At 37.0% G+C, this 21,553-nt stretch overlaps 1 protein-coding gene across 4 annotated transcripts; it reads right to left on the bottom strand.

Moving 5' to 3' along the window:
- Positions 1-133: 133 nt before the first annotated feature.
- LOC112561546 (protein tyrosine phosphatase type IVA 2-like) lies at positions 134-21,205 on the bottom strand. 4 transcript variants are annotated; one of them, XM_025234104.1, is made up of 7 exons: positions 21,111-21,205; positions 11,517-11,963; positions 10,482-10,631; positions 9,359-9,451; positions 8,840-8,970; positions 7,197-7,271; positions 134-6,908 (listed from the first exon to the last, which is right to left on the bottom strand). In XM_025234104.1, exons 3-7 carry the CDS (start codon positions 10,581-10,583, stop codon positions 6,797-6,799), a joined length of 513 nt encoding a protein of 170 aa, XP_025089889.1. In that variant the 5' UTR covers positions 10,584-10,631; positions 11,517-11,963; positions 21,111-21,205; the 3' UTR covers positions 134-6,796. The 4 variants fall into 4 exon arrangements, with proteins under 4 accessions (XP_025089889.1, XP_025089890.1, XP_025089888.1 ...); XM_025234105.1 differs by lacking the exon at positions 21,111-21,205 and adding an exon at positions 20,926-21,060; XM_025234103.1 differs by lacking the exon at positions 21,111-21,205 and adding an exon at positions 18,464-18,537.
- Between the last annotated feature and the right edge of the window lie 348 nt (positions 21,206-21,553).

Here is a 21,553-nt window from a genome sequence, read left to right as displayed (position 1 = left end):
ATCATAATGTTTGAAAGTCGTTTAAAACACTGTAAGATCATGCACGATAAGCTCAAGTTTAATTTTAAAGCACAAGTCTCAGTGCATCTCTTTAAAATAGCTAATAATTACTATTTGTGAACAAACAACATAATGCCAAACAAATGCTTTATTTGTTATACTGTGCACATGTACCACACACTTTTTGACCATACACAAAATACAAGACATATACAACTATACCCGATCTCTCAGCCATGCATGTCTGTTTTGCATTTCTCTCTTTGCCATTCCTAGCGATCGGAGGTAAAGGGAAGGAACAACTGTAGCACACAGATATACTCTGATTTGGGGAGGGTGGTTGTGATGGACAAGTGTAAAATACGGTGGGATGGGATATTTTTTTATGAGTATCAATGACCACTAGCGGTGTAACTAAAGCTTTTCAGTACATATACTTCTTACTGACCAAAGCAAACAAGGCAACATCATAAAATTAAGTAATCACCTAAGTGTTACCCTAACTAAAAATGGTCACAAAAATGCTTTCACCAAAACTGAAAAAAACTTTTGCCATGTATAGTATTACATCCAAATATACAGTTTAATAGCTATGTAAATAATGATTATAATTAAATTCATCAGGAAGATGAGAAATTCATTAGTCTTGTTACAAGTTGTTATCTAGAGAAAATACTACGAAACACTAAAATCCTATTCCTTTCTATAAACAATGATGCACAATTCTTTGAAACTTACAGCCACTGATCACATTACATACAATTTTATCTTCACTTTACCATCTACATTTGAAACTCAATAATCCTAGACTGCTAAGCCCAAGCTGGAAAATATGTGCTATACAGAGAAAACTGATAAATTGGCAGAGACAACCTTAAAAATAATTTCCATTTATTAGATTCAAAGCTTTTCTTTTGTTTTTGTTTTTGGTGACCTCCCTGATTGTTCAGTTCGACCTGTCTGCCTCTACAGATCTACAACACTCTCCATCTTGTTTGTTCCCTAATTCCTCTTTTTTATTACTTATCTGTATAGTTGTTTCTCATTCCATCCTTTGTATTATATCCATATCTCCTACTTGTCTTAAGGAATGAGAGCATGCTCCTTTATGAGTGTAATTATGTGCTATAAATCACACGTTTATTATTAATTGATGATGGTTACTGGGCAACTAATATTTATCTACAGCAAGAAAAACTGCAAAAGAATTACATGGAGCTGCGTGCAGAATGAGACCTCTTATAGCCCAGTCATGTGGCTATAAAATAAATGGAGACAGATCATGAAAGTGAAGATCTAGCTACAGCAACCATTGTGACATTACTAGTTAGGTTGATAAACTGCAGTTTGGTTTTGCAAGAGATCATAAGCCAAATGCAACAAGTTAAATGCACCACACTAAAAAAGCAAAAATTATAATAGCAAGTGTATCACTTAACTACAGAGGAACTGTTTCAAATCGAAGAATTCCATATTGTTAGGAAACGTGTCAAACTTAAACCACAAGGATCGCCAACACTACCAAGCTTAGAAATGATGAACACTTATAAGTTAAATGATAAAAATGATCGCTTTGTGTTTTCTAGGTTTTTATCTGCTCCTAAAGAGTGATAATTAGATATTATCCTGCTGAAACTTTAAGAACAGGAAAGAATGTGTAAATGCTATCGTTAAAGCATTAGGCAGGCAAAACCACTACTTTTGCTATTTCGATTAAATCACCAAATATAGTGAAACACCTATTCTGACAGCTCTGATGTCTAAAACACCAAACCTACCAAAATACCTGTCAGTGCAACTTTCCCTTAAGAATAATAACATGTTGTTTATAATAGCTTAGCTATGTTGTTGTTGCAAATGGATTGCTTGAAGCACTTTTTATACACTTCAAAGAGAAGCCTTAAGTGTCCAGTGACAAGATGTTGCTCCCTCTTGAAGACTGAAGAATGGTCATGTAATGCAAATTAGCACTTTTGAGTGCATACCCAAAGAACAGTAATGTTTTATATCACAAAATGAGTTATTGCCCAAAGGACAAAGACAACAAGCAATGAAAAAGGACACCAAAAACTAAAATACATCCAAAAAAAAGTCCACTTTAGTAGTAACCTCGGTCACAGCCTGACACCGGTTTTTTTTTTTAACAAAAAAAAAGTACAATAGTTTTACACCCAAACCAGCAGCATATAAAACTGAACAACCTTGAATGCATGGGGTTATTTTTTTTTTGCAAAGACTGCTGATCATCAGAAACAGGCATACCACTTTGAATAACCAGTTAGGACTCCCCTTCTCCATGCATATCTGTAATTAACAAACTCAAATTAAATTTTAATGTCTATTAGCACAATTTGTAGTAAAAATTAAATTACGACTGTAATTGAACAAAGACAGGCAGATAAAACACCTCATTTCTAACACCATTCGAATCGTTGCAGAATGTAGCTTCGAGAACTTGAACAAGGCATTTTATTCTATTGAAGCATATCCTACATTCCATAGAAGCATCAAAAAACCCATTTGTCACTGTTTAAATAAAATGTTTACATTGTTAATTCTCGTCATAAGCTATGGACTAAAACCATAACACTTGCAAATGAAACAATATTTTTGGGTGTGTGAAATGGTATATTTGTGCGTTTCTATTATATACTTTCAGGACAGAAGGTAAAACATTATAAACAAGGCAAAGGGCATTTATCCTCATATTGCAGGTTTGGATTTTTTCATTCTCATTCCTGTTTATTTTGTTTATGCAAAATATTTCCAGATACTTCTAAGTTTTGTAGTACCAGCCTTTCCATGCCTGTATTGCGTTTATCTATAAACATAAAATATTCTTCCACTAAGAAAAGTTTGCACACATAACCATTTAAGTATATAATGCAAGGGAAGATTCTATGAAAGCCATTTTGACTGGTAAAAATGTGTTCTTTTTCTGCTGGAAACATGGAAGACACTTTAGCCCTACCCCTTTTAGGATTTGTGGAGATATTTGATTTTGGCAAACTTATTCACTCCTTACTGCTTAAATGTTTAACAGAAACTTTACATTTCATGAAATATTTAACTCATGCCATGATAGCTCCGAGGACCTCTTCCATGCAATACTTCACAGGAACCAATATGTATTTTCTAACTTTTTGAGATTTTAGCTTTTGGAATCTCACTTTGGAGGTATACTTGGGTATGCCTTTGGGGATCAGATGGTGTGAAAATAAAGGTCAGTCAAAAACTGTCTCTTCAGCTAGAGAGTTATTGATCTCCACAATCTAAAATGTGCTGAGAGCGTTCCAAGTTTTAAACAATTCCAAATTACTAATATCTTAACATCTTCTCAGTTAAGAATACACTTAAGGACATTAGAGGGGTGCCATAAAAATAATAGCACAACAAAGTTACATCGTCAACATTCAAGTTTGCAAACTTTGTGTACATTAAAAAAAAAATGTGAGGACATGCAATAATTTGCATGTAGCCGTGTTAAGAGAACTCCACACAGTACGCCATCCACAACCTTACTACGTGGGACTTTGTGACATTTTTTTTCTTTGCATCCACTCAATGTTCCAGCCATTAATTGCAAATTAAATAAATGTGGGGTTGAGAGAAAAATCAAATGATGCTTTGATGTCTGAATTTCAGAGAGAAAAATACTTATTGCAATCTGTGCAAGTTGAGAAATAGCTCCACAAAATATTTGGCCACTTCTACAGAAAAGAGATTTGGTGGCACATGGCTAGAAAAAACTTGAATATCATTTTGGCAAAAGATCTCAAAGCAGACTAAAATGGTAATCTGAAAATACCATTAACATGTTGCTTCATGCATTATTTTAGTTTGTATATGTAGGCTTATCAAACATATCATCATTCAACAAGATCAGTGAGTGATTAACTGGTATCAAAGTATCAAATGTGGCCACTAATGAAGACACATTCCAAAAAGCTTTCTGTTGCTGACAAGTTTGACACACCCCAAAAGAAAACATTAAAAAATAAAAACTTCATGAGAACTATCACTTTCAAGAGAAACAAAAACAACTATTGGGCTGGATGTTTAGGACCAAAGCAGAATGTCCTCAGCCTTCACAATCGAGTTATTTTGTAGCACTACTCCATTCTATGTATGAAGCAGGCTGTCTTGTAATAGTTGCCATAAATGAACTTAAAGACTTCACCACCATTACTGGCACTTTTTAAAAAAAAAATCTGTTTCAGTAGCAACAATTAGAGACTGTTACTATAACAATGCAATAGTTATGGATCTTGGTTATTTGACCCTGCAGCACAAGAATAAGAGGATTAGTTCAATCTATGCAAAACATTCACAATGCTCTGCGTTTTTTAAAATATAAAAGAAACTTTCATTAGTATTTTATGCCTTAGCATCTACAACTGACAGGAGTTATCCATTGTTTTCAGTAAACATCCAAACATTTTTATTTTAGTGAATTCTACTGTAATCACAGATTCAATGATCAAAATTTCTTTTCACATCTTGTTGCCTTTCACTTTTTTCAAACTAACAAGATTTTCAAAAGGAACAATCTCCATTACTGATGTCAGCAACATTAGTAATGAAAAATGAATACCAGAAATACATGAAGCCATTTTCTTCAAAAATTCTTTTAACACTGAATCTTCAAAACTATCTACAGCAATGATCCAAAAGTGTTGTATCAAACTGGCAATGACATCATATTCGATTTGCCTATCATGATTATTCTCAACCTGTCCATAACATGAAAGTGTCACGTTTGAAAGGACAACACGAGTGCTCAGCAAAAATAACTAGAAATAAAGCATAAAGTATCACAATAACACATTCTGCTAGTATTTTATGATGAAGAGGCACGAGTAATATTAATGTTCTCCTCACAATCATACCTTAATTCGCTGAGAAAACAGGATGAAAAAGTAATATTTCTAAAAATAATATCGTCTGCATGAAGGAAAAAATGCAATTCACTGCATAAGAAAACAGACCAGGACACAATGTGCTGTCGCTAAATGTTCTCTTTGACACTTAGATGGAGTTCGTACTCATTTAGGAAATCCTGAAAATAATGGCTACAAACGACAACTGATCAACTTTGTTCGGAGATGTATATATACAGATCTCTGCTTTGCTTACACATGCTGTGCGAACTTCGTCCCATATTCAAGAATTTGCTCAAAACATTTCAAAATCGATTGTTATCCACTTGTGCAGTACAAGTACTTTCAGTAAAACAAAAAGATTTTCCTACACCAGTGTTAACTATTCAAGTACATGCCGTTAAAACCATGATTGCTAGTAAAAAGGTTAAACAAAGATCATGCACCAAATATGCAACATCAATGCATCGTTCTTGTCTACATCCTACATCAATAGCCCAATACAGACTGCAATTGTTACCCATTTAATTTTTATCCAGAGATTTACTTACCAGTATGCAGAATGAATTTGGTTTAACCTTCCAATTTTTTTTTTTAAGCTTCAATCGAAGCTTCTAAATAAAGCTCAGGGCTGTATTACATAATCATCCATTTCATTTTTAGGACAAAAAAAAAATTTTTTGGACTTGACAACCAAAGAGATGTTTCTTTTTTTTGACCAGAAGGCCTGCATAGATTTGAAGAACTGAGCACACTTGCTGTTATAAATGCTACTTGCGTGCAAAGGAACGGTCCAGAGAGGGAGAGTAATTTTCTTCTGCTTTCCTATTTGCAGTGAGAATGCCAATGTTTGAAGGCTAATATCTTGAAAATGAAGCATAACATTCTCATATTTTGGAAATTATCGTTTTAAAATGAACTGAACCCAATCATAAAGAAAAAAAATGTTGCACTCATGTTGTCCTTTAAGCAGTAATTTTTTTCTATTTGCTGGAAAGAAATAAAATATGATCATAATTTTGCCTTGAATGATCACAACTTATTTTCAGGTGGAACTGGTGGTTAATTAATCAAATTGTGTATGTAGGCAACTGATACAGATATGGCAGATAATTTATATAAACTCATTCACTAACAAAGGCTGTGGAAGCCTGAGGTTTTATAAAACACATTCACTTTTTATTTTTTATGATGGTATATTGAGGAAGAGCTTCATTAGTCTCTTATGTGTATGAACATTATTAATACAAGACCATTTTCAATCACACTGCCCCACTCACATACCCCTCCCAACCAGCCATAATAGTTAACTGTCATCAAAGCACATATTTCACAGACACCATCAAAGATAGGCATTTGATACACTCATAATTTACTTCTTTTTTCATACAATATCGATTAACATCATTTGTTTACTGGCATGCACTTGAGGATGGGAGAATCGACCATTTTCCATGATGACAAGAACAAAAATTTACAATTGCAGAAAGAAGCTTCTCCAAACTTTTAAGAGTTATCAGACATTTCATGACAACAGTACGCTGGTCATCAACCACACAAGAACACCAACACTTTCTTACATTTGTCCAAAGCCTGGTCATCTTCCCATGCACAGATACATGCGCACACGCACACACCTCCGTCCACTTCTCATGCTTCACAACTGTAATACATTTAAAATACGAACATTCACAAAGGCATGGCAGTTAAACTGCTAAAACATTCAACCACTTGGCCCATGCCAAAGGGATCCCAACTGCAGTGCCCAGACTTTGCCTTGAATGATCAGCGATACATGAAATATGAGAAAGATGGTTAAGGGCGGTGTGTGGGTACAAAAACATGACAATGGTGAGCTTGGAGGGGCTTGCTGTGGTGGAGAACAGACAGTCTGGAAAACTCCTCTTGCCATTGTCTTAGAGAATGGCACACTGTGTATGGCCATTGGCCTTGGGGCGAAGGCGTGACTTGGGACGGTAGTGCTCTAGAAAAGCTAGCTGTTTAGAATTTATTGCTCCACGACGCTTCCTGCAACATAAGCATAATAATAAAGGAAATGTAATGAAATTAAAGAAAATGTCCATGAAAGTCAATGAAAAGCTAACAAATGTTATCTCTCAATACTTTTTGGCCAGATGCTCAATACCAACTTTCCAACAGTTAAACAGAAAAAGAAAATTGCTGGTCAAGCAATAGCTACACAACACAGACAGAACTAGCACTAAATATAAAAATTTTACTTTTGCAATGTCATTTAGCTTCCACAGATATCTGGTAAAGCAGGATGCCAGCAGAACTAAGGGTAGAGTTACTCACTGTCGAATGAGCTCCACAGCATCTTCATACTTCATCCCTGCTTCCATTAAGGCAATAGCTACAAGCACTGGTGCTCTGAAAAACATAGCTTCCTGTTACCAAGGCATAAAACAAACACAAATCTAATCATGGGTAAGAACACAAAGCTGGTACTTCCTATTTATCTGCTTTTGTATTGTGGGAAAGCGAGAAATAGGATATTTCTCATCCTGGAGTATTATACAATATACAATTATCATTATACAATTTATTTATTATTATTTATATCATCATACAATTCAGAAGGATGACTATAAACTGTTTCCAAATTTTATCTGGACAATTAAACACAAGACCACACTAAGAAAAATATAAAAAGCAATGTAATGTATAATGCCATGTTTTGATTCACAATAACAGAACATAAAATTAACAAGAAAATGTTCTTAGGTGTCTGTAATGAAAAAAGGTCTGAGGCTAACTCTAGCAAGTGAAAATCTATGCATTAAGCATTTTAAAGAAAATCAGTCTCAATGCTAACAAGTATCATTGTAAAATACTAAGCACAGAACTATAAATCAGTGAAATATAATCATGTGCCTTGGAATTTCTGGATGTTTCTACATGAACTCAAGATGAAATCTTGGTATCTTCAGCACCTCTGCTGGTTTATAATTGCACTGGGTCCAATTTGCTGAGTTCCCAGGGAAGTACAAGAAAAACCAAACCAAAACCTAAGCGATCTCTCTCTCAATCTGTTTTGAAATATCACAAAAGTTTGTGACTTGCTTTATTTTAGACCATGTCTGAAGGTCTCACATACAGTAGCTTGAAACAGAAGAATCCCCAAGTACTTTATATGAGAAATTACCAGCACGGACTTTCTACTTAAGTGACTGAACAATTAAATTGCAAAATGAAATACTGGGAAAAAAAGACATCGAATTCTGGGGGAAAAAAAATTCAAAGTAATCATTAAATACTACTCTCCTACTTTTTTCTACAACCTTGTAAGACCTGTTTTGCGAGAAAAATTACAAAATCGCTCTTTCAGGCAGAAAATAAATTTCATGATAATTTATAGCTGTAATTTCTGATCTACTAGACATATTTTATTTAAATTTTAAGTACTGATAAAAAAACACTTGTATCATTCAATCTGTACTAAGACTGTCAATTACACATTATAAATTTTAACCAAAAAAATAACCTTCAAATAGCATTTTTCAAGAAAAGGTTCCAATTATGTCACTTGAAAATTGTATTTGTTGTCATCCTTTATTATCCATAAGCACTGTAAATTTTACTTTATAAAACATAAGAATTTTTACAAGTCCTCACAAATTTAATTTAAACTGTCAATATCGATATAAAACAAAGGCACAAATACTTAACCATCAAAATGCACGGCCACTTTTCTGCCGCCAATTTTCGTGATGGGTACCATTTAGTCTCACAAAATACACGATTCTTTCAGTAAAATACAATACCCTATTCTATCAAAATGATGAAAAATATTCTTACAGTGACCAGAGGTTACATGATTACTATAGTTGCACACAGAGCCCAATGTTAATTTTTCAGTAGTTATTCTAGACATATTACCCTTTCAGTTTTCCATGAAAAATCTACGTTTATGCAAGCATGCACACATGATGGCTCACCTTCCTAGGCCTGCCACACAATGGACAGCAACGCAGCAACCAGGATCTTCTCGAAATTTAGTCTTTAGCAAGTTGAACCAGTTGCTGACCACCTCTGCTGGTGGGGGGCTGCCATCATCAAATTGCCAGTCCTACAAGCATAGGCCAGTTCTGTCTGGTGTAAGAAATGACTCTCACAAAAACACGAAGTGTCAATCCTACAAAGAAAGGCCAGTTCTTACCAGGTGTAAAAGTTTACCAATAATGCTGACCAATGTAAGCTACTTGCTGAAACTTAACACTATTAAAGACAGTTTTAAACAGCGACACCTAAACTTGCATGTGCTTATGCTGTGACAGGGTCCCTATGAATGTAAAACATCTGTATAGACAAGTAGGCCAAGTGTGTATATTACAGGAAGCAGTCTGTTTCAGGCAGGCAGAGATTTTTATCTAGAAACACCCTAAACTGTCACACGCAAGCTCTGTGTTTTAACTGTCCTCTATTCAACCCCTATTTTTTTTTCTAACTTAACATACCAGCACTTCAATGCCTTCCTTCTCAAGTTTCTCCTTGTTGTATGTAGGATCACACACTCGAACCACATGCTTAACTCCATGCTTCTGAAGTTCCTGTAGCAAAATGTAACCAATGCCTAGAATATAACATGCAATTAACACAAAAAAAAAAACACACAATAAAATAGTTTTGATTATCTTGCATTTCCAACTCTTTCAGAATACCCCAAAAAACAAGAAAGATAATATATTATTTTACTGAATTGCAAGAAAATACTAAGCTGTTGATTTTATGAAGCAACCACTTTCTATGCAATAAATATGAATTAGAAGCTAGAGCGATTATTTACCTTTCTACTTATCAACCCAGTTTACTCCATGAAATGACTAATATTTTAACATTTTTCTATAGTTATACGAGAAAGGTAACAAAATGCACTGACTAAAAAAAAGGTCTCACAGAAGCTAAAACGATAAAAATTTATAGAAACATGGGTTACTAGACAAGCTTGTATAAATTACTAGTAGTGGCCACATCGCTAATGAGTGCTCGTCATTTAAATTACAGCATGGACAACAGTTCAAACCGCACTGTTTATAAAGGCTTATAAACAAAGCTAGCTCTCCTGTACTGCAACATATGGCTTTGATCACACACACCAACACCGTTTTCTAACACATGTTTTGCAAATTCAATGCCCTTTCTATATGCTCTACAAAGCACAACCACATGAATTTGACTGGATATATGATGGTCAAAATGTGGCTGTTACCTTTCTTCAGAAAGCAGGCAAATTAATGGCCAAACCCCTCATTCAAGAATGAGAAAAAGTGCATCAATGTCTAGGTAAAAACCAAAAATGCAGAGGATAATTTTGCTTATAACTCCCGTGCATGGTCACATGGGTCAAAACTATACCTTAGCCTTTAAAATGCAAAATGCTTTCATTTAAAATTTGCTAAAGAACTTCTTAATCAAAGCCATATGATGCTAATGGGTCCTGGTGCTGATATATGCCATTTTGTTACAGAGTATCTATATAAAAGCTGCATCTTTGGAAGCCACCATTATTTGACTATGTATCCTAAACAGCCAATACAGATTACCTGAAAATGGACATTCAAATACAATCCTGGGATATACCTCTATGTATTTGTCCAATGTGGCATCAGTAGGACGGTCTGTAATGAGAAACCTCATGTTTTTGTACTCGATCTCAGCTGGTTCAGGGCGTCGGGCCTTCATTGTTAAACGGTCAATAGTTTATGCTGAGGTAAAATGTTTTAAAACAGGCTGAAAATATAAAAAAAATGCTCAAGTAAGGCACTGCACAACTAGAAGATTTTTAGGAAGAATTTTTCTACTCTGCTAGTTAGCATACTCTATTTTAAAAAGTTTAACTAATATGCCATGCTATATGTTGTCTGTAAATTTTAAAGTTTTCCCAACATACTAATATTTAGAATCCCCTTCTTCTCAAAGCACTGGCATCTCTATGAGTTTAAAATGGCATAGCTTAACATAATTTGAATCTACATTTAAAATATATGAATAAAGTACTGTGGACAAAAAATATTTTTTATGAAGGGGGTGTATATCTGTCCTTTACTCCCTTAACTTCTGCAACCTGCCAAGAGTTGAATCCCATTATACAAATGGGTGAAAAGAGGAAAAAGGAGACGAATTACACTAACACACCAGTGCACAAATTTTTGGTCAATGTTGCTTTAACCATTCAGCAATCTCCCTCCCCATTAGAGATCTTTACTTCACCTTTACAATATCTGACACATGCATCTCCCTTTGCATATTTAAATTGCAAGAGTAAAACCAGAGAGAAAAACTGAAACCCACAAATAACAGTGCACCTTCAACAAGACAGTCCAAAGATCACATACTTCTTGTCACAGCTTACTTTTACACATCTTAGAGTAAACACACACACAAAATTACAAAAAGGAACAATTACAGCTTGCATGTAGATAAAGAATATTTACTATTAAATGTCTTTTAATGAAAGAGTTTGACATTTTTGGGGGTAGTTAAGCAAAAACTTTAAAATAAAACTCTTTAACTCCCAATGCTGCGATTGATTTTTTTTACCTAATTACCAGTGTGTAAATGATATAAATAAGCAACAACAGAAAAATCTCTAAGAAACATACAAAGCAAGCTTACCTTTAAAAGACCACAAGGAAAACACATGAAGAACTTCAAATGTCAAGAGGCCAAGTTTTCTTTTGTCCTGCTTTTAATACAAAAAACAAAATAAACTTGCAACAGAATGGTATGAAAACCCCAACAAATTTATATTTTTCAGAACAGAAGAAAGCTGGCACGTGTCTTCACCCCATGCAAGTATTTCTTGGCTGTTCCTTGTCCTAAATGCGTTGATGTGGAACCTCAAGTTCAGTTCACAAGAAAATTTGCAAGTAAATCCACGGTTTTTTGCTGTGCATGCAGTACCACAGATGTGGCAAGGTAACTGGAAATGGTGATATCCTCGACACGGAGTTCACGGACGACCCCAGTGACGAACAGATGTTCTTAGACGTGCTGTGCCTGACAGTAGTCTCCGCTGTTAGTTACAAACTCCATAAATGTGTGGCCGAGTTCTCCGCAAAACTGAAACAAACCAAATAATAATAAAGGGAATTTACATAGTATATTTCCAGACTTAGCAGAAGGCTTGATATGCTTTACAAGAGAAACGGCTAATAAATGTGTATGACACACATACGGACAGAGTCCAATATATGTCAGCCTTAAAAATAAAATAACGTGTAAATATCAAGAGCAGATTAAACAAATCAAAACAATGACGTAGAAGATACACAGTAAAAAAATTGCAAGTATTTTAAAGTTGTCTTCTTTAAATTGATGTTTTAATTTTTTAAGATGCACAACTTAAGTCTTTCGTACAGGGAAGCTGCTTTATGGTCTGCACTTCCACACTACTGAACAACATTTCAAAAAGTTTTAAATAAAATTAGGATTACCAGATGGATGAGCAAAATATATAAAGGCCCTCCATAATTTGGCAATTAGCGTGTCTCACACTGCAGCAGAAGACTGCCAGTTTGACACTTGCATAGGCCTAGGAACAGATTTTTAAAAAAGTCTAAACCAGACACTTGCAATTCACTGCTCCTCCACGAGCACAATTTGATGGGCCCTGTATTGTTTTTCTTCCCCATTGGCATACAGAGAAATTAAAAAAAAAAGCTTTTCCTGGCAGAAGCTATTTGAATGCAAAAGTTTTCTATACTTTCAAAATGACCCACGTTCAGCACATTTCAAGGTCTGGCATCAAACCTAAGAGAAGCCTTGTGCGACAGAGTTCAGAACCAACCAATTTTCTACTGCGCCTACTCTGGTTGCTGAATTATAACAAGTGTTGCATTTACTGTTCTACTGGCCCTACATGGGTGGGGTGGGGAGAGGTGGGAGTAAATTTCATAACCTGTTAAGTCACAGATGCATACGTGGAGCACTGTAAGTAAACAGCATTAAACTTTTTAATGTATTTTAGCAGGTATGAAATACATGTACATGTATATTATCAATATTATACAAAACAGAGCTCTATTTACAATGTTATTTTCCTGATGATTTGTTCCTTCTTGAAAATGGTGAAGATCTAATGATCTGAAAGAGAAGATCAATAATCAATCCTATTTATAAGCCTGTAGAAAAGAACTTCTGATTTTCATGCCTTCATCAAGGAAAATTTGCAATCTCTATGTGCAAAAATGTTATTACCTAATTCAATTTCATATTTCTTTAACATGCATGCTTAATAGAATGAAAGCTGGGCACAAGATGCTAAGCAGCATGATTAAAGAAAGCAACAGCACCAGACTAAACAAGTAATAATAACGACTTCCCAACATATACTTCCCATGTGGTGGTGAGCTCAAAACACTGCACACAACAATCACTAACCCCACAGATGAACACATAGAAAAGGTGGTAAAATTATATGTAGGAAAAATGAAATTAAGGAAGTGAAAAGCAAACAGGAAAAAACTTTTTAACTTTCGGGGAACATGCAGCTATTTTCCTGCCCACAAATTTAAACATATGGTCACTGTTACTAGCGTAATATATGCACCTTCAAAACTTATTTCTGCTGTATGATTAGTGAAATGATTATAAAAAGTTATTTAACAGCAATAATTTAATGTAATTTATGGTGTACTTAACAAGGACACAAGACTTTAAAGTTCATTATTTTAACACTATGTAGCATAAACAACTTTTTTCCTACCAATTTAACATGACATTTAAAAAACAGAAACTGAGGGAAAAAACTAGTTCTTATCTAAGATTTTAGGTCTCAAGACACCATGTGAGTTAAAAATGAAGCCACAATGGTTTGTTTCACATCAACAAATTTGATTTTGCCGGTCAGAAGTCGAAACTCCATTCAACCAACATGCCACACCAAAATTTAATGGAGCTTCAAATTCAATAAGTACCTGACTTTACAGGGCCTGGCGCAAAATAAATAAAATTACGCCCAGCTCATCAATGCCACACAACTTATTTTCCAGAAGTTTTTTTGCAATGCTATCATAATACCATCAAACCATATATTTTAGAGTAACGACAAGACAGTCCCGTTAGATTCATCAAAAAATAAATCCTTCAGGAGGTAACCCTTAGTCAAATTATCACAAGCCCAAACGATGAATGGGTCTTGGAAGAGTTGATCCTCTGTGGTGCCTGTCACCTTGTCAGGACAGTCACATACCCGCTCATGGCATAGCAGAGACAGTTAACTGACTATAATAATAACAAATGCAAAGTTTGTAAAGCGTATACTCACATTCCTAAGGAGTATGCTCTTAGCACTTAAGAACAAGAACGAAACATGGACAGCATACAAGGGACATGAAAACAAATAGCCTATGAACTATAAAAGAATTAAAAAAACATACTAAACGAAGAATAAAATCAAATACAGAAAACACAAAGAGGAACCAAATAACAACAAGAGCTGAGAGTAACATGATGTTGCATAGGACGTGACAAAGGACTAGCATTATGGAAAAAGGTGTTAATAATAATGTGGGAATTTATAAAGTACAATATCTCAGCCAAAAGTGAACTTATTGCGTTGAACAAAATCACAAAATAGTCACAAAGATGAAGAAGGAAGAACAATGTGAGGACTCGCTGCGTTCCAACATTTAAGGGCGAAAACTGTAGATTTAATGGTTAACGACTCCAGAGAATTAGGTTAGTGACATCAGGAGAATACTGGACGATATTGAGTAATCTTGAGAATATGAAGAAATAATGTCATATGAAACTGCAAAAGGGTGATCATCACTTCAGTTTACTCAATGTAGCCCAAGGTCGCTGCTGAAGTGAGCAGAATGGAATCCAGCCAATAGATCCAAACAATCCACACTTCAATAGTAACATTATATACATTATATAACTTATATTCCGTCCTGTTGCAAACCAGAAGAGGAAGAAAATGCAGCAGAAGCACATGTAAACATGAAGGTCCAACACCTTTATCCACATCAAACCGTGACAACAAACCATAATATCAAGGAGAGCTGATCCCTTTAGTCTGTTGCTATCTGAGTAGTGATTTATGATTAATCTCCAACTAAAGAATAACTGGTGTCTATCAAAATAAAGTATAGACTAAACTGACAGCCAGCATTGTGGCCAGTGTAATCTGTCCCCTTGATCACCCATACCCATCTTTTGAGCCTGTGATTGTTTACAATAAATACAGCATGCCTAATGATTAATAATAAAAATGTGGATTTATAAAGCACAATTTTTTATAGTGGGTTTCACAACTGATGACAATGCTTAAAGAGAAAAATCAGGTTTATTCGTCACTGTAAGATACATTGTCTGCATGCAAATAGCAAAGCAGCAATTTGTTTTTAGTAGAACGGTGGCTAAACATCTGCATGGCTCTGTTTAAAATAGGAAGCTGAGCTTGTGTATCTCTATTGTTCGAAAAACATTTGGCTCTTTAGGTAATATCTGATGCTACTAGCTGCATGTGTCATTGGTGATCAACCAGTGACCCTTATTTCTATAGCTCTGCCCAGCACTGTAGGCCTAATGCAGCTTTCGATGATGCCACAACCCCCCACCCAAAAATAAAACAAACTAGAGCTGGTTTAAATATAGTTTCTATAAGATTATCTTTCTGCTTCTTTAAATTACTACTAAGCAATATCCTATAAAAATGAGTGATTTTCTTTTGTTTAATAAAATAGGCAAGCTGATTACTGTGGCCATTCAATGGGCTAAAATGATTTAAGATCCTAGTTGATTGGTTTAAGATTTCTCTATGATAGTGTAGTATTTTTCTGCATGCAAAATCGTAAAGATATATTAAACTGGTGTTTAGATGCATCTGACATGTTAATTACTTGATGTTTGTTTGAATGTTGATGGTGATCTTGTAACACTGAAAGTGACTATAGTTTTAAACCCAGGATTCAGTTTAAAAAAAAATTTTAACCCCAACAGAAGGTGTAAACTTTCCTATATTTACCAATCAGCACTAAAACGAGGTAAGAAAAAAATATATATATATCAACAGCTACATCCAGACCTTGGTCAAACATCTGATCTTTGCACACTGAGGCAGCTGACCCATCTATCATGAGCTATATTGAACATAACTTTACAATTTTAAAACAATCAATATAAAACTGTTACGTACACCTACTAAAATTCACAAAAATAAGTACTCAAAGTCCTAAGAGTGTTTCTCCTAATCTTTCACCATCAGCTGAAATACTGTCAGTACGCAGTACACAGTAGCACACAAACCCAGCAAAAAGGTCGTCGGTTCTGTTCATACGCCATTTATTCCAAACCGAACAAAAAGTGACTTTGACACAACCAGGCAAGTGAAAGGAAAATAAACAGCAGTCAACATATCAAAAAAATCAAACAACTGAGCCTGATCTGAGGTTAAGCTTTATGAATATTCCTCGCGTTCACATGTTAGTAGGGCGCCAGTTCATTCACAATCCATATCTGAACAATACCTGCATCTGGGTAAAAGAAAGCCGCAAATGTGGCCGAACAGACATTTAAATTCATCAGAAAAGGAACAAGTTTGGTGATCATATACTCACCAGGATATTTCTGCGCATTAGTTGCAACAAAACAGCTTTGGTCGCGTTTACGACGACTAAATGTCGAACAAACAGTTCCACCACACTACACACAAGCAAAGATGGCCGTGGTGTGACGTCACGAGCTGCGGAATGCTGTAAAAGCGATCGTATCACGTGACACGCCACTTCCTCGAGTAATGTGCTGAGAGCACAAGGCGGCAACTTTTCCCACCTGTTTGGTCCCAACTTCTGTCGCTTCTGCTTGTGATTTCTTGCTAGTAATAACTGACAAACCGTTGCGTTGCTTGATCTTTCGTCCGCGAGAGAGTATAGGTGTTTACAAGAATAAATATGTAAACAGTGAACTTATAGACTTATTGCCAGGATTCGTTTCGCAAACTAGCTTAAATTAACTTTGTCGGGTGTACGGTGTATAATTTTTACCCACATGACACTGATCCAAGGATAAACCTGACCTGGAACCATGTACCTCGTCACACGGAGACAGAGAAACAAACCTGAACCATATACCTCGTTACAGCAGGGGCTGCTCGACTCATGGCGGCCCTGGGCAGAGAAAGAATAGGCGGCCCCTTCGCACGCCGTGTCAATATATTACATGTACATACAGCTTATAATTACTGCTCTGACTATAGCAATATAAGTAAACACAGCGCAATTATTAACAAGAATCACAATTATTTTCGGCCACATTGTGTCGATCGTTATTTTCTCATGTTTATATTCAATATTTATTCGCGTGGCGGCCCCTGGGATATATGGCGGCCCTGTGCATGTGCACAGTTTTGAAAGGCCTTCCTTATGATTACAGAGAGCAAGCAATCATGATAGCAATTAAATTACACGTTAACGCGCCTTGTCCACCGTCTCTTTCGTTTACTGAGAACAAAAGTTTCTACACGCAAGTCATGCCGCTTGCCAGGAAGTGGCAAGATAACTCGTCACTCAGCTATAATTCGTTGTTCATGCTCATTACACGATCTCTCACGCTGTGACGTAATACCCTTCTCCACCCCCACCCACCCCCAGCCGGAGATGGTGTTTGCTGCTCGTACACCGCTAGAAGCGGCACGCTTGGATGCACACCCAAGTATATTAAAGGTGATACTGGCACCTGACGCAACATATACCTCACACTTTCGTGTATCTTATTATCAAAACCATCTTTTAAAAAAGACATTAAAAAGCAAACAAAGAAAAGGATCAACAAAACATAGTTTGTTACCCTTCTTTCGCCTCACACACACGAGGGAGTATGTGAAGGGTTTGTGACCTGAACGTCATGCAAATCATTTAGGTGAACTATATATAAGGACCTCCTCCTCCCTCTCTCTCCCTACCCAGCCCCCTCCCCTTCTTCCCTACGCCAGTCTGCAGGTCTTGCATGCACTCTGCAGCAACAGCAGCAACAGCAGCAACAGTGCGTATGCCGCTTGTAAGGCACGTGTGTACGAAAATATTAGCGCGCCCAGTCTGTATGTCTGGCGGGATTTTTTTTTTCTTTTATGGCCATAAGATCCTGTCACACATGCACTACGGACATCGTGCGGATGCATGAAGACTCGTAGTTATGGTGTGATGACAGTAATTTTTTTAAACAAAAAGAGAAAACGAGAACTAAATATCTCGTACCTGGCGTCCGCTGTCGGTATCAGCTTTATCAACTTTATCAATGACCTCATTGTGTAACGGATATGTAGCGACGAGACAGTCCTATGCACAGCTATACATATATTCCTAGGCATGTCACCCTCACATAGGTCATCGACACAGCTTAGTAATAAAGTTGGTACATCCTGATTGACTACAACATGCACAAGCGATACAGCGGACAAATAGTTTAAAGACCATTCCATGTGCACATTCCGAGGAGACACCATCATCAGCTGAGTAATGAAAAAGAATCATCACTTTCACGATGTTCGGCAGGAATGATATTAATCAAATGATTGAAAACATAACATATACATGCAATGTTTAACAATCGCCCACCTGTTCATTCGAAGATATATCTCTGAAATGGGTATCAGTTTGTCTCACCTCCACAGATACTGCACGACCAAGAGCAGATCTGAAAAATGTGATTATTATCTCTTTCTTTGGTCTATTATATATTTTCCCCTAAACACAGTGCAACCATTATTTTAATGCATGTAAAATGTATTTTAAAGTTATTATACTGGAGTATTTTCAGCTGTAATTCTTGGAATCGTTTATTTTAAAGTCTTCACTTCCCTCGGGTTCTAGGTAAGCAAAAGTCTAAATTTAAACTTTATTTAAAGGAAACAGTGCTGTAAAAAGTTCTGAGGTGTCGTCTGCACTCATTCTCTTTGAATAACCTTGTCATGTCTGTCCTGAGGGAGAGGGAGACTGACATAATGGCAAATACCTGCAGCTGCACTATGAAGCACGCGGTCTTAAAATTTCTCGTGAACAATAAACTTTACAACACAGCAGAATTTTTAAAAAGGAAGCTCAAATATGAAAACACATTACAATTCCAATAACAACTAGCAATTGAAACCAGCTTTCTTGCTATGTGATATATGGAAAATAGTTTTAATAAGACTTTCGTTAATGATAATGGAGACTCTTGAAGGCAAACTAAGATCAGAGAGACGGACATAGCAGTATTCAAAAATGCGGGTAGAGAGGAAGAACGGGTAGTGGTGAGACGGACAGACAGACCATAGGTCGTTAGGTTCTCGAAGTATCCGTAGTCACTAGCTCAGCTCTGAGATCTAACCGCTAAACCACATTTATCCGCTCCATTACCTCCCATCACCCAGGATGTGAAGTTCACGCACGCAAGAGTCTATATTTAGAATACTCAACATCCGCAGACATCACTGCCAGAACACGCGCTCTTACGCACAGAGAAAGCCTGCTTCTGCAACGTTCTCGCCATCCCTCGTCAACACTTATTTTTCTGGGCCACGCGCGATCGGGATGAGAACGGACAACCACCCGGATGTTATGTAGCCAAACGAGGGCAACAAACACGGATCATATGAATAAAATAATAATTGAAGGACTGGTAATTGATGGATCCGTGTCGATGTGGAACTTGTTTTTGTGCCCAGACTGCACACAGAGAACAAGCGGGTCGAGGAGCCAGAGGGCAAGTGGTTAGAAGGGTCAAACAAAATGACAGCAGATTCGAACGAACAAACGGAGGGACCAGACAAGGGTGGAATGCGACGGCCATTTCGCTGCAGATTCCCTGGTGGCGTTTAGCAGACGAGCAGGTCTGCTTTTGCGGGTGGGTACTGGGTGCCGTGCTGTATGGGCAATCTGCCAGAACACATCAGCCACCCACTTTCGCTAGATTTCCTAGCCTTTGCGAAAGACTGAGTGTGAATAGTGTGGCTTTAACAGTGGAGGACACTAGAGGTGAAAATTTCAAGAACAGATGCCACAATACCATCATGCTGATCCCACTCTCAGAAGACCTGCTGGTCGTCATGTGAAGTAATAAGGCAAAGGTAAACATCCGGGTCTATACAAAAAAAAACCAACAAAAAAACATACAGTGGGCCTTCGATAAGGAATGCGATGTATCCAAACACCATGGTATGGGGAGTGAGCTCTGATAGATAGGTTGTTACACAGACTTCTGTAATCTGTGGTTGCTGGTGTCCAGGCAGTAAAAGCCTCAGTTGTCAGGTATTAAGACCAGGAAGATGTCTTTAGCAACGATCGCAGTGTCTGGACACCTTGGGTGGAATGCAATTTTATACAGGCATTTTTTTAATGTTTGCGTTCGTCGTCCCGTACTTAAACTGTTCAACAATCTGTGTAAAGCGCGGCTAAAATGGTCTGCAATGTATCCTGGGGTTGAAGATAGTCACCTGAAGATAGTCAATTCGCTAATTCCACTATGTGCCAACCACTTGAGTCTCCAGCCTGCAAACACGTATCGAATCATGTGCCGCAGGAGACGAGATCCGAACCACAACCTTCAATGTCTTGGTGACAACGAAGAACAATATGGTGTCGAAATTTTTCAACTGTGGTATTTACAGACGAGTTCCAAGTTACAAATAAACAAGGTGGAGTCCAGGCGGTGAACTGAATAAAAGTTTGAATGTCTCTTTCGGTACCCTTGACACCTCCCTCGCTATTTATAGAAACTTGTTAAGGGTGGGAAGAAGATTGCTTTCCATGTTCATCGTAAGTCACCATGCTGTGAAAGAAATTGTAGAGGGAAAACATTTGGTGACTCATTATCTCGTGCAATCTACCACAACATTTTATTTTCTGATTCCATGTTAGATAAACTGTTGGTGCACCGGTACTTGCGTTTTCCAGACTCCAGCAGCGCGAACGGGTGAGGCGGGATCTCTAGAGCATGGCAACCGTCTGTAGGAAAAACATCGCTGTTTACATCGTCAGGTCGCATCTGACAACACGTCGGCATAAACACTGACAGCTCAAGTAAAATCCACACATACCTTCTGCCCTAGCGTCACGCCTTCTTCCGACAGACATTTGCACACAGCAGCTGCTATGGGTGGGTGAGCTCGCTCGTCATGACACATTCGTTTAGGCAAGCGTCAGCCAGGCGCGCGACTCGAGGGTAGAGTTCAAAGAGGAAGAAAGGTACAGAAGTTTTTAGTACATACAGGAGGAGAGTTACCTGCCGAACAAGTTCATGCGAGTCTCCACTGTCGGGGCGTAAGGATATCAATGAAATGCCTGTGCAAATCAGGAGGGCATAAAAGAGGACTGGTGGGGGTTAAAATAAAATTGAGGGTCATGAGGGTCATGCTATTTATAAAATCATCTCACTGATTGGAGGGGTAGTGGAGGGCGGTCTAACGCCTGCACCGCCCAGTGTCACGTGACAAATCCTTGATCGTCATTCAGATTAGTGAAGTTCTGTCATCCACGAATGACACAATTATAACAAAAACTTAGGTGCACGCTCGAAACTTATGAGCATGTCACAGTTCAGGACAACAGCATTAAAATATTAATAAAGTCACAAAGGTTAACACCCGACAAGGAGCAAACTGATAAACTCAACAGGAAGACTAGCAAACACGTTCCTAAATAAGAAGACCTTCATGTACTTGAACA

The sequence above is a fragment of the Pomacea canaliculata genome, linkage group LG4 (genome assembly GCF_003073045.1).
Source record: "Pomacea canaliculata isolate SZHN2017 linkage group LG4, ASM307304v1, whole genome shotgun sequence".
Lineage (NCBI taxonomy): Eukaryota > Metazoa > Mollusca > Gastropoda > Architaenioglossa > Ampullariidae > Pomacea > Pomacea canaliculata.
This window is presented reverse-complemented; position numbering and strand designations above follow the sequence as displayed.

Excerpts from the sequence above, each read along its gene's own strand:
- LOC112561546 (XM_025234104.1), bottom strand. The coding sequence starts at position 10,583 with ATGAAGGCCCGACGCCCTGAACCAGCTGAGATCGAGTACAAAAACATG. Across the intron at positions 9,452-10,481 it reads CATTGGACAAATACATAGAG|GAACTTCAGAAGCATGGAGT; the intron begins GTATATCCCAGG and ends ATTTTGCTACAG. Across the intron at positions 8,971-9,358 it reads AGGAAGGCATTGAAGTGCTG|GACTGGCAATTTGATGATGG; the intron begins GTATGTTAAGTT and ends CTATGCTTGTAG.